This window comes from Drosophila pseudoobscura, chromosome X (genome assembly GCF_009870125.1).
Source record: "Drosophila pseudoobscura strain MV-25-SWS-2005 chromosome X, UCI_Dpse_MV25, whole genome shotgun sequence".
Lineage (NCBI taxonomy): Eukaryota > Metazoa > Arthropoda > Insecta > Diptera > Drosophilidae > Drosophila > Drosophila pseudoobscura.
The window spans coordinates 9,223,465-9,240,164 of NC_046683.1; the positions used below are offsets into that span (position 1 = coordinate 9,223,465).

The 16,700-nt window shown below is 44.1% G+C and overlaps 2 protein-coding genes across 4 annotated transcripts; one reads left to right on the top strand and one right to left on the bottom strand.

Moving 5' to 3' along the window:
- Positions 1–294: 294 nt before the first annotated feature.
- Positions 295–5,562, top strand: LOC4814504 (uncharacterized). 3 transcript variants are annotated; one of them, XM_001354993.4, is made up of 10 exons: positions 295–695; positions 795–872; positions 935–1,087; positions 1,155–1,214; positions 1,304–1,372; positions 1,442–2,415; positions 2,487–2,613; positions 2,671–2,864; positions 2,929–3,107; positions 3,159–5,562. In XM_001354993.4, the coding sequence occupies exons 1-10, from the start codon at positions 647–649 to the stop codon at positions 3,298–3,300; spliced, it is 2,025 nt and encodes a 674-aa protein (XP_001355029.4). In that variant the 5' UTR covers positions 295–646; the 3' UTR covers positions 3,301–5,562. The 3 variants fall into 3 exon arrangements, with proteins under 3 accessions (XP_001355029.4, XP_015041919.2, XP_015041920.2); XM_015186433.2 differs by having other exon boundaries at positions 1,161–1,214; XM_015186434.2 differs by having other exon boundaries at positions 370–695; positions 1,158–1,214.
- A 690-nt stretch (positions 5,563–6,252) lies between these two features.
- Gas8 (Growth arrest specific protein 8) lies at positions 6,253–11,040 on the bottom strand. The gene is made up of 5 exons (XM_001354992.3): positions 10,748–11,040; positions 9,152–9,194; positions 7,831–7,995; positions 7,468–7,771; positions 6,253–7,408 (listed from the first exon to the last, which is right to left on the bottom strand). Exons 1-5 carry the CDS (start codon positions 10,748–10,750, stop codon positions 6,484–6,486), a joined length of 1,440 nt encoding a protein of 479 aa, XP_001355028.2. The 5' UTR covers positions 10,751–11,040; the 3' UTR covers positions 6,253–6,483.
- Between the last annotated feature and the right edge of the window lie 5,660 nt (positions 11,041–16,700).

Sequence of the window (16,700 nt, forward strand, 5' to 3'; positions counted from 1 at the left end):
TATTTTGAAAATGAGACAGTATCTTTTGGTATATTTCTGCCTCTCTGACCGCATACCTGATCAATAAGTGCTCTCTTTGCGACGAAAAAATAAGTCTTTATTTTGAATGGGCTATTAAAAAAGATATGGACAACGGGCAAAAACAGCCAAGGCAAATTAAAATTATCTTCCGTGTGAGGACACATACCTTGCAGACAAAATCGGCTTTTTGCTTACAAGGTATAGTGGGGAAATGGGGTGGATTTCACCTTGCATGAGTTGCATTTTCTGGGCCGTGTTGGCTGTTGTCCACACCCTCTTTTTCCTTCCATTATGTAGCAAATGTGTAGTAACCGTGTAGAGTGTATTATTGACTATAGTTTGTTTTTTGTTTTGACCACACATTTTGCTTGCTTTGTTAAATAAAATAGCTAACAACAAGCCCTGGTAGTTTGGCCCGCCGCATTAAATTCGCGTTTTGCAATACACGTGCCTGTGTATTTTCCGTGGCGGCAGAGTCTTATTGGTTGGCGAATTACGGCAGATAGTTGGATGCCAAGTAAAGTGCGTCGTTTGTAGTTTGTTCTCGCTGGACCTCATTCTCACAGGATCCATCTCGAGCTCTCTGAAGCAACTGATACGCAGTTCATCGTACGCAGCGCGAGCAATGGAAGAGGCCAAGGGTTTGAAGAGCCCAAGCGAGCCCGTGGTGGATTGTGAGTATCTTTTCATTCATGCTGCGACATCAAACTAAATCAAATTCCGACACACACACACACGCATGTGGCTGCCTCGCGACGCTTGCGGAAGAGTAGCATCAGCATCGGATCTGGTTTCCATGGATACAACGCCTATGAAGGAGCCCAAAGACGTAGACGACGCCCCGGTGGCACGTGAGTATCTTTTTCATTCATATCCCGACTGTAAACTTAACCAAACGCTTACGTGAGAGTAGTTGTAGAGTATTTGATAGACATAACGGCCAAGGCCGAAGAGAACCCAACCGTAGCCCCGGTGGCCCCCGGTGCATCGAACGGCTTGATAGCCACAACGACCATGGTGAAACCCAAGAAGACCGTACAGAAACTAGACGAGTCCTCATTGGCACGTGAGTACCGAGTACCTTTTCAGTGATGTCGCCACATAAAATTCCATTTATATGTTTTCTGTACCAGAAGCAGTACCCATGAAGAAGCAAAAGGTCGACACTAAGCCAGACGAGACACCGATGGCACGTGAGTATCTGTTCGTTGAGAACAATGATCGTCACAATAAACTAAATATAATTTCCATTCTCATGTGCCTGCTCCGTTTTGTGGGGCAGCTGCACCGAACGCTAAGCCCTTGAAGGAGCCAAAGAACGACGCCAATCCTGAAAAGGCCCCGGTGGCACGTGAGTACCTATTCAATCATGCCGTCAAAATGTACACTAAACTAAATTCCCTACCTGTGCCTGCTGCAGCATTGCAAACGGTTGCCGTTGCCATCACACATATCACTGCCATTGATAAGCTGCGACGCTTCTGCTACATCGGCAACACGGAAGTGGCTGTCTATTTGTTCTCCTCAAACGAGAAGGTGACAAAGGAGAGGTTCACCGAGCTGCTCGTCCTCTGTGCCGAGATTGGTGCCCAGCAGCTGGGGGACTGCCTGGTCGAAGTTCTGATTAACAACGACGATTACTTGCCACGGCGCGATGAGGCGTTGTTTGTGTTGGCCGTGTACCTGTCGACGTGCACCAATACGCTGGAGAGGGCGCTGTTGCGCAAATATTTTCCTCGGCTGGTGCGCTGCGACACGGACCTCTTTATGTTCACGCAGTTCGTGAAGCAGGTGCAGATATTGCAAGGTCGCAAAACTCCATTCAGTCGCACCATCCGCAAGGCGGTCATGGAGTGGTACCAGGACAAATCGTCGGCTATGCTGCTGCAAATGTGGGCGAAGAACGAGAAAATCTGTTCCTTTCACAAGGATCTGCTGCGTCGCTGCCATTATTTGAATGTGGAAATGATTCCCGAAATTAAGGCCACCCTGCGGCTGTTGTCCACCCCCACAAAGGAGCTGGGAAGCTGGCCGGAGTTCCTCAATCCCCTTGTCGAATGTAAAAAACAAATTGAGGGTATTATCAAGCTGCGTAAGACCAAAACAGCCCAGGAGGCTCTGCCGGTACTGAAAGAGCTGTCATTAACGTATGATCAAGTGCCCGACCATTTGCGCTTCGATCCCGCGCTTGCCGAATTCCTGATCCCAATGATCAGCTACGAGCAGCTACTGAAGACCTCGCCGCGGGTGTTGCGTCTCAGTAAGCGAAAGGCAAACGTTTCGTACATCAAATATCAGGAGCAGTTGCTCAACAAAACGAAGATGAAGGCGGCCAACATAGCCCCGCTGCGCATCCTTCTGGAAACGATGCGTTTGCATAAGCATAAGGGAGAGGTAAGTCATCATCATCCATCTATGCTCTCATCTCATCTGTGCCTCTCTCTCTCTCTCTCTCTCTCAATTAGACATCTGCGATTAGCCCGAACAGGCCAAACTTTTTGTATAATGTCTACGCGGCCTCATTTGGACACAACAAGGCCCTGGGCAAGCGGCTGCACATAACCTTAAGTCTGGAAAAATTGTACTTAGGCAGTGAGTGATCTAATGGAATCCTTCCGAAAATGTAGAACTGATCAAATCTGATTGTAGAATGCCTTAATGGCCGCCATCGGTCGATTAATTATCTGGATGCGCTTGTGGCTCTCGCTTTCGGCTTTTATAAGACCGACACCAACAACAGTAAAGTGAACTATTGGTCCGATCGAACTGGCAAGCTCAAGGCGCTTCCCTGGACTAAGGAAATGACAGTGGTGGAGGCAACGGAATGTTGCAAAACCCAATTGGTAAAGCTCACGCTGCTCAGTGGCCATGCAAGCCATAATGCTAACCAATGCTAATGTGTTATAGGTTCAGAAGACCAAGCAGGTGCTCGCAGAAGTGATGATCAGCGCTCTGGAGGATAAGAACACATATGATGTGTTCCTGATCGTGGTGCCGGGCGCCACTCGTGGAAATCCCAATAATAGCGCTAACCGATTGGCCGCCCTCCTGGAGAAGTATAGCGAGGAGCGAAAGTGTAATGCCAAGTAAGTTGGATAGCTCCCTATAAGCGAGAGTTTACTCACGACATTTTGCAGGTTTATTATTGTGAGCTTGCGGCAGAGCCACAAGTCCATGGAGTACTCGACTGTGCTCAAACAGAATGTGCTCGAGCTGTGCGGCGTGAGCGAGTACACGCCACAAATCATAAACGCCTTTGCGAGCGCAAAGTTCCACTAGGAGGAAAAGGTGAGGCCACAGGAGAGCTACAGAGCAAAGCGCAAGGGACGAGTGCTCTATCTCTTTCGCTTTCATGACGCTAGGGTGACAGTCCCCCCCCTCCACCTATATAATAATGATATTAGCTATAATGTTAGTTCACACACACTCATACACACCTGCATCCAACACACACACAGACACACAGAAACATAGAAACAGAAAGCGACTTTAGTTCTGATGTAACGCTCGTATTGAGTACTCGATTTTTTAGATTTTAGATTTGTATCCACCATTTGAACAGTATATCAGATATATTGCTGCTAGTGCTTCAGGCAAATGATTTTGTTTTTAGAAATCAAACTGAATCCACTGAACTGAACTCGAATCTAAATTCAATTTGGATTTAAAACAATCCCAAAGCATCTGAGCGGAAAGAAGTTAGAAAGAACAAACACACACCAAAACGTAAATGTAGCACAGAAACTAAAACTAAAAACTAACAAAAACTGAAACTGAAACCGAAACAACAAATTGCCTTACAAACAAAAAATGTTAGTTAAACTTTCATTTTAGTTGAGACTTTCAAAATACGAAATACGGGCATCGAAACGTACTGAAACACAAATTATGGCATTTAGATAAAGATAAAACAAGTAAACTAATCATTAATCATTAATCATAAACATAAACATGAAAAAAAAACCGAAAACATATGTAAACCTAAACATAGCCTTAGCTTAAATAGTCCAAGTCCAAGCAATAATGAATATCAGCTATATACGTGCATACGTACTATATATGTATATGTTTATGTATATGTATATCCTCGGGTCGAATCGAATCAAATGAATCATTAGCTTAATAGTCGGAACGCGTACAAGGCAAAAAGATACTCCCAATGTGCCATACACATACACACACACGCAACACAGACACTCACAGAAACAACCATGAATCAGTATAATTATTAAGATTGCGAAATCGCCGAGATACCCCATAGTTGAGAACAATAACGAGAGGAAACGCCAACCAATTCGACTAAACAAAAATTAGCTAAGCGAAATTATACTTAAATTAAAATTAAAATTACATTTACTGGTATACAGAGCATAGAAAACCCAATTTGGATGTTAAGAAAAACTTGTAACTAACAAGAATGAAAACAAAAGAAAAACAAAAAAAAAATAGGAAATATTTCCACGGACATTTCTAATCAAAATGTTTCCACACGCATCTGTGAAGTAAACCGTTGTGATCGCCTTAATTTTTGCTTTACACAAAACAAAAACAAAACAAAAATGTAACACAAAACTACAAAACATCCAGAACTAGAACAAAAACGAAAACGAAACGATAACGATAACAAGAGGATACATATATAAGTTACATTCTGTATAGTTTGTGAAATCGAAATATGGAAATACCAGTGTCCTACTGGAGCTGGAGCGTAACGTAACCGAAAAGTACCTTTACAAGCAAGAAAACAAACGCTGCAACTGAAACTAAGATAAACAAACAAAGCAAAAAAATTGAATTACACCAAAATGGCACAGCACACACAAATCAAGAAAAACTACACTACAATGTATTCAATTAACCCGCGCTGCCTGGCTCTTAAGCACACACGAATTAGATAGATCAAAGAATAGAAGATCCGAACACATACACACAAAAACACAAAAACACACACACACATACATATATATAGACTTTAAATTATTTTGAAATGAAACTGAATATTGATTACGAATCAGTCTTCATAGGTAGTTTTTATTTTGTATTTCTTATTTTGGATATTCTTTTACTAAAAAACATAGATGTAAGAAACATTTGTAAACTCTTACAAAGAGATCTACCCCCAAAGAGAATGAATTGTGTCTATGATTTGTGTGATTGGTCCATGTCTTGAACTATTTCAAATGGGGAACATATTATAGCACGATGAATCAGATATCTACCTGAAGTATATTTTTTTCTTTTTATTTTATGTGAAAACAAGATACAATCTATATGAAGTTTTTAGATTTTTATGTATTTCATTCAGGTTCCTACAGTATATGACGAATTTAAAATCTCATTTCCAATCGGCTAAAACAGGTGGTTGTCCGAATTGGAAAATAAGAACAACCGCATTCCAAATTGATAAATATTTGCTTAATTTTTTGTTCGTTTTTTGTTTTGTATTAAAAGAATTTTACATACATACATATAATTTTAATTTAGCTCCGAAGCCAAATTTACTTTTGTATTACACTACAAATAAATACCTTTGCTACCCCATAAACTATTTGTTAAGCGTATCAGCTCTTGGCTCCGCACCAAAACCGTTGAAAGAAAAGTTGAACCGTTGAAAGAAGGATTTAAAATAATAAATAAAAAATAAAGAAACAGTACTGAAAGCCAAGGAACACAATTTGGTTGGTGGAAATTTAAATATTTAAAACGAGAACAAGCGAAATTATTGTTGATCGAATCAATTGAAAAACTGAAACTGAAACTAAACTGAAACTGAAACTGAACTCGAATTGAATCCGTAGTAACAGCAACAAGAAGCAAAACATCATGTGATATATATTTCAAAAATAAATCAATTGACAAAAACTAAACAAAACTAAAGAAAGAGAAACCTATCCATAACAAAGCAAGATATAGTAAAAATTAGACTAAAGCAAAGAGCAAACAAATGTTTAGAACGTATCTCCATCTCCCCCCGTCGAGAGAAAAAGGTTCAAGAGGTTTATCATTTCCATTGAAGAGTTACTTAAGAACCCGAACCCGAACCCGAATGTTTTGTTAGGCATGTTCCATTGAGTATCAATTGGGTTAGCACACAACCACCAGAAAGGGACACTGATAGTCCTTGAACGATAGCAATACTTGGCTCGACTCTATCTCTACGTATCTCCCTCTCTCTATCTCTCTCTCTCTCTCTATGCATCTAGTACGATATTAATCGAAGTACGAGTAGTATTGGATTGTAAGCGGATTCTGGACGTGTTCAACTCCTTGCTATTCCAGAACGTTTTTTTTATAAGCATATACATATACATACTTCTTATACACTAATCTAGACTAAATTTGAATAAATTCTGAATTCTGAATGAAACAAACTGGCAATTTAATTTGGTCGGGGTGGGGTGGGGTGTCTTCGACTTCTGATTCTGTTTCGGTGGACTGCTCTTCTCGATTCGCCTTCCAGTTCTACTTGTTCTCCGTAATGATGCCGGCAGGGCCACATACGTAGAGCTGTTTCTCATCTCGGTCCCGGATGGGCGTGAAGCCTAGGTTGTCGGTGGGCACTCCGAACTGCTTGAGCTTGCACTCATAGGTCTCCAGGAGATCGTCGTGAGCCTTGCGGGCTTTGGCCACCTCGTAGCGCAGGTCTATGATGATCTTGTTCTTTTCGTCGATGATGCTGCCCACCCGTTCGTCCAGGCTGGTCAGTTTGTCGGCGAAATTGGGCGCGCAGGTGGCTATGGTCTCGTGCAGCACGATGCTGCGCTTCTCGTCCTCGCGCATCAGGGCGGCAATCTTGCGCTCGAGTAGCACATTCTTCAGGCCCGTCTTCTGCTGTAACTCCACAATGACGTCGTTGAAGCGCTCCTTGAGTGACTCCCGCTCGGCCACGAGCGAATCGTTGCGAAGGATCAGGGTCTCCGCTTCCCAAGTCAGGCCCTTCACCTTCTTTTCCAGCTTCGTGTTGCGGCTCTTGAGGCGGCTCAGCTGCTGCTTGTCCCGTTCGTAGAACTCCAGCTTGCGGCGGAACTCGTTCAGCTGGATGTTGGCCTGCTCGAGGGGCTCTCGGAGGCGCTTGTTCTCCAGGGCCGTGTCCGCGGCGATGCGGTCGCTGCGCTCGGTCTGCTTGCGCAGCTGCTCCAGCTGCTCCTTCATGCTGCCGATGAGGGCCAGGTTGTTGAGGGTGATGTCGTTGTAGTAGTTCTTCATGTCGTTGAAGGCCCCGTCGTGGTGGTCCTGCAGGTCCTTGATCTGCTGGTTCTTGCGCTCCTCCACCTCGAACATCTGGGTGCCGTAGAACAGATCCAGCTTGGACTTCTGCTCCATCATCTTCTCCTCGTGCAGCATCTCGTTGTCCTTGCGCTCCCGATCGAAAGCTAGTCGCTGCTCCCTGAAATCGCGAGAGAGTAATCAGTGCTGGATCAACGAGCTGCGAATGAGCGCACCCACAGTATCTTCTCGTTGAAGTGGGACTCCATCTGGCGCAGCTGCATCTCGCCAACCTCCATGCGCTCGCGCAGAACGCGCCGCAGCTGGCGCTTGTCCTTCTGCAGCTCGGTCTCCTGCAGGATATGGTGCTCCTGGGCCAGTTTCAGCTGGGTCATCGCCTCCGCCCGCACCTCGCCCAGCTTGTTGTGGTTCTCGAACTGCAGATGCTTCATCTGCTGCATCACATGCTTGGTGTCGATGTCCGCCAGGTCCTGCGTGGCCTCGATCTCCTTATCCTTCTGCTGCAGCTCATAGCGCGTCTCATCTGGGCATGGGATTACTTATAGATCTGGCTGGGGAGCGGGCTACCGCATACCGACTCACCCAACTGCTGGCGTGTGATCTCCCAGAAGGTGCGAATCTTGTCCCTCTCCAGCTGGAAGTAGTTTCGCTCCTCCCGCTCGCGATCCATCTCGGCTTTTAGGCGCAGGGAAAACGCCTCCAGCTGGTCGCGTGTCATCGCCGACGTGTCCACGCCATCGATGAGCACTGTGGTTTAGAGAGAGAGAGAGAGAGAGAGAGACGAACGAAAGTTGGTGGAAGTTAGTTTAACCGCATATTTTGGGTGCCCAAGCCCATCTTTATGACAATTTAATGAGAACGGCACGCGCTCCCCTGTCTGCCGGTTTGCCCAGTGCCTGCCCGCATATGTGGCCAGGACCCAGACCCGGACCCGTGCAGACTGTGTTGTAATTGTTTTCTGTAATTGGCATCGTTGGCCGGCTGGTGCCAGGACTCGGACGAGGACGAAGACTCGGACTAGGAGCAGGAACAGGAGCAGGAACAGGAGCAGGAACAGGAACAGGACTAGCATTGGAAGCCAGGCATAGAAACAATTATGTGCGTTAGATGTCCAACGGAGAGGAGGGGAGACGGTGGACGGTGAAGGCAGAGTGCAGTGTGTGCTCTCACTCGTGGAAATTAAGTGGACAGTTTTTCCCTTTGGAATTTTTTTGGTTGCACTGCGTACTGGGCCTGTGCTTGGGCAATTACACTGTGCATCGGACATGTCCTGCTACTGCTCCTGCTCTCGCCTCTCCTCACGCAGATTATCGTTATTTACTAATTGTTTTGCTTGGCCTTTTTAAATTGCCCTGAATGACCAATGTCCACCATTCCATTCCATCCTGCCTCGGCCTCGGGGTCGTCCGGAACCCGTACCCGTACTCGTACTCGTACCCTTCTCCGCCCTGCAGCACCCTGTACAGCCATTAATGTTCCGAAAATGAATTGCCAGGCAGACCTCGTTGCCTCGCCTGCTGCCTGTTGGAGCTGTCTCTCTTTATGGGAGCCTGGCTGTCTTTATGGGCGGAGACTTAAAGAGCTTTTGAGTGGAAATATTTGAAGAGCACGGAACTATTGGGTTGGCAACTGCCTCGGAAGATCTATTATGTTCTTCCAATGCCACACAGGAATGTGCAGTCTGTACATAAATAGATAGATATGTACATACATACATATATAGTTAATAAAAGGGAGGGACAATTATGCATATCTCTGAAATGAAGTAAAGATCGGACATTCTTCTGATAGTCTGAAGGTGTACTTGGCGGATATGTCGATTGGATGGCTATTAAGGCTCGATTAAGGCTTATGCGTTTTTATGGATTTGCGTCTTCTATCACATAATTGCTTGATCACTTACCCGGCATCTTCTTGCCCTTCTTGCCCTTTTTCCCCTTTGGCGGCTGTAATTAAGAAAATAATGTAAATTTGTAGTTAAATAAAATTTAATTAAATAAATAAATATTGTAAATATATGAAGAAAAATCGAGAAAAGGTAAGAGAAATAACCAATGAACTGATTTTGAAACATTTCAATGGACTGCTTGCCAAAAGCGCTTTGCTACTGATCTACTTATCGAATGATGCTGTGCACTGCTTGTCAAAGCGCAGGAGCCACAGAAGGTCGACTTTGACTTTGGGAGCTTCTTGGCCTTATATCTTCCCCTATCCTATCCTATCCACATTTGTCAATGCAAATTCCATTGGGGGGCTCCCTGCGTTGTGGGGGCGGGTGCTGTGTGCTGCTGGCGTGGTGCACAATTGTCGTCTGGTGCTGCGACTCTACTGCTCCTGTTCTTCCGTGTGGCAACTATTTTTCGCACTTTAAATCCTTTAACAACATTTAATTCGATTCTCTCTCTCCTCCACTGGAGAAATACTCTGCCACTTCCCCTCCACTCCACTCCACTCTGTCTCTGTCTCTGCCAAGGCAAAGGCGAACCGAACCGAGCGCGCGACTGTAGAGAGAGAGACGGCGGCGGCGTCGCTTTAAATAATGTGATGGCGCGGCTTTCAAAACAATTTTGCAACAGCTGTTGGCTGTTGGCTTATTGCATATTTTATGGCTGCAAATTATTCAAAAATTTTCGAAGCCGCCTGCGCTGCGACCGCGCTGTCCACCGCTCTCTGTCCCTACTACATCCTCCTGCTGGTCCTCCTGCTGGTCGTCCTGCTCGTCGTTGGCCCAAAGGCGTAAAGTATATGTATATAAATACACAAGTACATGTACAGCAACGGCTATACGTACATATATACGTATAAACAAATGATCGAAAATAGACAACAAACGAGTGCATGCTGGTGGGGCCTCTGCCTGGAGGCGGAGTCGGGGTCTGAGCTGAGATTCAACTGAGACGCAACGGGCGGATGGGGCCGGCGGACTCTGGGGCTGTAATAAATATACACCCACAAATGCATATACAGTATGCATTTTGTATGTGTCTGCGTCTGCAGCAACAGCCTGGCGTGGCATGAAAAATTGAATGCGCTGCAGCGGTAGTGGTAGTGGCAGTGGCAGCGACAGCGCAACTGAAACTGAAAGGAGCTCTCCATCGTCGATGGCCTTATCACAGGCGCCTTAAGAGGCCGAAGTAGTGGAATGGTAGATAAGGGGCAACTGCACTGCTTGCACTTGTCCAGTGCTTATTACACGAGGAGGCAGAAAGAGTAAGCACAGCTGATTGCTGCTTGCCCACAGCTTGCTTTTTGATGATCCTTTCAGCTGATCCTTCTTGTTGCTGTGATGATAGAGCAAAGGGAAAGGGAGATACGAATAGTTGGGAACGAAGAGCAGCTTCATGGTCTGTTTCCGTTCCCATTGCTTATTGCATTTGTTGTCTGAAGCTTAGATAACCAAAAATTCATTGCTTTCTGTATTGAACTGATTTCTAGAACAGCCCCTTTTCGATTTACTGTTCGCGAATCGAATTCAAAGATCTGCCTGTTAAACACTTACCATTTTGCTGTTTCTTCTGCTGCTGTTTCACCTAAGACGTCTCTTTCACTGAGCCTGATCTGCTGAGTCCACTGCAACTGCCGGTAATACTCTCCAAATAACAAAATAAACGTATCGATAAAACGGGGTTGCCCAGCACGCGCTTTGTATAAGAGGGTGGGGTGTGAGTAGTGTGCTGCCAGGCAACCAGAAAGGACACTGTGCTATAGATATGATAAGTTCTTGGCCTTATGAATTATTTGGAGTCGGTGTTCGAAACAAATTGTTTTATTACTTTTGACATTTCTTGCTTGGCTCTCTAGCTTTTGTTGTTCTCTTGTCATATGATTTTATTATTTTAAGATCCTGTGATTATGGGCAGGTTTCATCTTAGAGTAAATGAATTGTTTAAATGTGTTTTTCGAGAGTTGTTACCACAGTCATATACATGTGTACATATTTAGTTCTAATTGTATCTGTAAGAGCACTGCGGGATGGCACTCTTATTAATGTTCGGAGGTATTCCCAAATATCTGATGGCAAAGGACCAAGCGATTTGCAAAGGAGAGCATTGCACTGAAACTAGAAATTGAAAACAACGAACGGTGAATGGTGGTGACCCCGACAATCCATTGGCCTCCACCCAGCACTCTGCATACCGATACCAGTCTACAGTCGCTCCTACTCTGACTGCAACTCCGGAGAAGAGCTCCGGACCTGGCCAGACCAGACTCTCTTATCGCTGCCGTCGTATTCCGGAGCCAGTTGCCGTCTGCAGCTTAAACAAGCTGCTTTCTAGGGAGGAGGGTCACCACCCGCCCTGCTACCCCTGCTATTCTTATGTTCCTCCCTTGCTCTCCATGTGAATTTGTTTGTTTGTTTGTTCATTTTTCGGACTTTAAATGCGCTCTGGCATTGCAGTCTGCCGTTGACTGGTTAATTTGATGATTTTGTGAAATAAGATATAATCAGGAGACTGGAAATCTGTGCTCCCTCTCTCGCTCTCTCTCTCTCTCTCTATATCAAAGCAACAAACAGCTTTGAAAACTCGACTCTTCAACATTTTCGTCAAACGATCCCGACTGTGTGGCACCTTCCGTTTGGGCACCTATTTAGGGTTAAATTTCACTCCGAAAATTTATCCGGCCTAATTAATGTGTAAGGCCCAAGTGAGGACTGCCTGGGGCAGGGACTGGGGCTGTGTAAACAGAAGCCCAAAAGTGTGGAGTGTACGCAGTTGGGGGTGTTGGCATATTGCTGATTTTCTGGGCTCCCTGGTTAAATGCTTTAATTGAAATTAATAACCGCAGTCAGCAGTTGAGCAGTTGAGCAGTCAAGCAGTGGAGGCAGTCTGCTGAAGCTGTTGCTGTTGCTGGAGCGTATTCCCCTAAACGGAGAACCCCGTGGCTTCGGCATAGACGCCGAGAATTTTCAATTGTTTTCATTAAAAGTCAATTTTTGATACGCGAAGACGCTTCAGCGGCTAACTTCAACCCTTTCCGGGTGTCCTTTCGGTCCCGTTTTCAGTCCTTGTTTTGAGCCGCCCTCGCATAATTTCTGCTTCATTTTGATTCTGGCCAACGGCTGCGGTCGGTCATGCCCCATTGAGCTCCGTAACGGCTGTCAAGGGTCGCGGGAGGGAGCGAGAAAGAGTGAGAGGGGTAGTGGTAGTGGAGAAGGCGTCGTGATTGAAACTGAAAGTATTTAAAATATGATTAGAAAATTTGCTTATCGAGGTCGAGGTGTATCTTGTGCCATGGCTGTGCTCTTTAAAGAGAAATTTTCACTTACAGAAAATACAATATTTTTCTAACGAATTGTATTCTTGATCTATCAAGGCTATCAAATTACCCTTTCCTTCTTCTAGTCCCACTATTCGTATCCCTTCCGCTCTACATTTAAGCTTTTCTCTTAGAGTTATTCTGTTTCCTCGCGGCTTCATCCTGCATTACGAGTATTCCTCATCATAATGTAATGCTCTTTCTCTGAGTTAAAAAGAGGCAAAATAGGAGGTTGACGGGTGGGAAAAGTGGCTTAGCGGTTAGCGGCAAAAGGACGGGCTGACAGGCGGGGTTTCAGTGACGTTTTTTCCCCGAGTATTATTACGTAATTTGCGATAAATGTCATGCAGCATCATCCTTCTATTCGTATTCGTATAAGTCGTCTGTGTGTGTGCGTATGTGTGTGTGTGTGTGGGAGTGTGAGAAATTTGTAGTAGTTTCTGAATGAAATGGAGGCAGGATATATAGGTAGTGAGGGCAGAGGGCAGAGGGAGAGGGGGCGGTGCAGGCTCAGTGCTCATTGCGGTGGCAAAAGTTATTTGCTGTGTTATTTTCACAACAACTTCCGCTTTGGCGCAGAAACGGATATCCGGTCTCTGAGTGAGAGATGTAGATGGAGAAGGAGATGCAGATGCAGATGCAGATGAAGGGGGGGTATGAGAGAGAGTTTGGGAAATTTGTTGTTGGTGCAGCTGCTTGGACTTGCTGTCTTGTCTGTTGTATGCCCCCAAAAACAGACCAGCCCCCCATCCCTTCGCCATATGCAGATTTTGCTTTTACAACTCTCGATCCAAACTTTGACTTGTGCAGATATACACCCCCCCATCCCCCATCCACCATCCCCGTCTCCCCACTCCCAGTAGTCCACGCAATTTAAACTTTCTGATTAATTTTAATAAATATATTTTTGTCCTTTATTTGTAGAATTTGTTCGTTTACCATATATATATATATATAGTATGTATATATATATATATAATTTTATATATATAATTTCCTTTGTGGTTGTATATATTCGTGTTTCGTTATTACATATATATATAAGTTATACTTTATACTTTATACGATTTATACTCGTAGATATATGTCCATACATATATTTATATTCCTCTTCTTTGTTTTTTTATGGGAAGGGGGGGAGGGGGTTTGGGATTATCGTGAACTTTGATTAAGCTTCAGTTTTGGGTAAATTTTTGTTGAAGATCCTTAAATCTTCGCAGATCTGGTTTTTGTATTATGGTTTATCTTTATTTCGATCGATAAATAATCGATATTGTATCGATGATCATTATTTTAACTATAAATGAAATCGCTTCACCGGCTATATACAATTTTGAGATGTTTTTTTTCTAATCAACTTTCTTATATATGTACATTCTTACACTAAAGAGAAACTGGGAGCAACAAAAAAGGCGTGTAACCAAGGGTTCGTACATCGTATAGTTATACTCCATATAGATATAGATCTAGATATTATCTCCAACAAAAACCATATATACAGAATGTCACACAAAACAATACTCTACTCTGGAATGCTTAAAGGAAATTTCATTTTCTATACGAATTTTCTATAGCTTTAATTTCTTTTTCTTATGCTTTTTGTTTGTTTTGTTTTGAATGATATTTTATTCAGCTTTAGGTCTGCTAATAATGGCACATAATATTATTGTTGATTTTTGTTTTATTCCCATTTTGATATATGTAAGTACCAGTACCATATAGAGACACTGAGATTGGTTAGAGATACACAGACGCGTGTGTACGAGTATTTATGCATGTGTGTATGTGGGGGGTAGGTTGGGGGGTAGTCATTATACATATACATCTATCAAGCGCCCGCTGAGCATATGAACAACCTTCAATGGATTAAATTTCTATATATGTAATTTATTAATAATTTCCTCATCAGTTTTTACAAATGTTCTTTCCAGATTTTCCCCTGGATATTACGCTTTATACAGGAACAGAAACAAACACTTTATATTTATCCGTGAATATATATGTACATATATATTTATATATATATATGCATGTATGTATGTATATGTAGTATTTTATGTTCGGGTATATGTATATGGGGGGGATGGCCAGTGGATAGATTTTTAGATGGTTTGGTTGCTTGTTTGTGTCTAGATTTGGTTTTATTGTTATTATATAATTGCTGCACACACACACACACACACATACACACACACGAGACAGAGAAAGAGAGAGGAGCAGCTCTTAATTAAAATTGCAACAAATGAACAATGAGACAGTGTCAAAGGCTGCCTGCCCCCCGAAACCCGAACCCCGAACCCCGAACGCCAAACTGAGACAACTGTTGCACAATGACATCCCAAGCTCAAGCTCGAGATGAATCCAAATAAAATTTCAATTAAATCAATTCAAGCATGTGGCAAGGCATGCTGCAGTTAGCCAGAGTGAGCAGCCCCTCTCCCTCCCCCGCCGGGGGTCAAATAAGGTCGAGACTGGGGTCCAGCGTCAAGTGTCCTTCGGCCGGGCTGCATTCTCAAGTGCTCCACATGCACAGTGGACACATGCAACAACCTGAAGCAGCTGTAATTGAATTTCGGCTTTGCTGATTCTGGATTCTGCTCAGTTCTATTCTCTATTCTGCTCTGTTATGCTGCTGCTGCTGCTGCTGCTCTGCACTTCTGGAGTGGCTTGTTATCTTGTATTTGTTTAATTTTATTTTGCTGGCAGTCATCCACTGATGGAAAGATTACTGCTGGAAGCCAAAGATGCAAGTGAAGGCGAGGCGGGGCGGCTGTTGCAGTTGCCGTTGCCGTTGCCGTTGCTGTTGCTGTTGAGCAGCTGTTGCTTGTCAGCCATTGAGACATTACAAAGCGAAGACCATTTACATGGATGCACACATACACACACACTCACAGATGCAACCACTCACACATGCCCATTCATACACACGCACACGCACGCACACAAACTCATTTCATTATTAAATCAAAAAAGTTGAGTAAATTTCTGCCAGCGCGTGTATGTATGTCCGTCTCTCTCTGCCACTGTCTGTCTCTTTCTGTGTGTGTAACAATTCAACTTGATTGCCATTTGTTTTTAGCGAGCTGCTGTGTCCTGCCCTCCCCCCTCCCCCCTCCCCCCTCCGCACCCCACTCCCTCCACACGGCCACCAATGCCTCCAACAGCACTACATGCGGCAAATGTTTTGCGGCCAACACACGCACACAAGTACATGCACCATCGCCATGCCATCCCACATCCAACATCCCTCTCCAGAGAAGTAAGCGGTGTATTCAATTAAACTTCCGTCAAACATGAAGCATCCTCCGACACGCCCACACCACCACCCAGCCACCGTTTCAGGGCTGCCTTGAGGTTATAAAATAAACATGTTGCCACACACAAAATTTAAATAGATACAAGTTTGCTGCCACACTGCATAACACGGAGAAGCCGCAGTGGAACAGAAAAAAGAAAGGCAACAAAAAAGAAAAAGAATCGCTCAAAGATGATGAAGCAAGTGGATATAAGCAGCAGGATATAAGAATGTAAGCCAGGAGATGCTCTTTAGCCAAGAGGTAAAAAGTACTAGCCAGAAGGAATTTTAAATGAAAAATAGGTAGGGAAAATATGCCACGAAGGGGGATACATCGATAGATAGATAGAAATGAAGCTAAAACGATATATTCAGAGGGATAGAAAATGTAATAAGATTGCCATAGATCCAGAGTCACAGACACAGAAGGATAGCAACGGTGTAAGTCTTGCTTCTTGAAAATTTCTATAGGCGAGGAAGTCCCTAAAGAGAGAAAGATTGAGATATAGGGAAATCAAAGACAGAAAAACCTGATCGTTTTGGCTTTATATACCCACAAATTGGGAATGTGGAAAGAGTATCAAAAGCGGGGGATCTCCATTAAGAACCTTTTCCCCATCTCCATGCCTCATATTCTCCTCTTTCCCAAAACAAAAGCAACTTAAAGACAGCAGGCACAACATAACAGAACACAACACAACATAAGTATGATAAAAAGGGGGGAATGCGAAATTAAAATACAATTTGAAAGCATCAAATAGAGCAATTAAGCGGTGGTCCGCCACCCATTCCCCCACCCGACACACTTGCCACTAGAGAAGGAGCTCCTTTTTGCCACTCGCTTACACTCGCAACATGGGCACTGTGCCGCACAAAAGTAGGCAACACGCACGGGGAT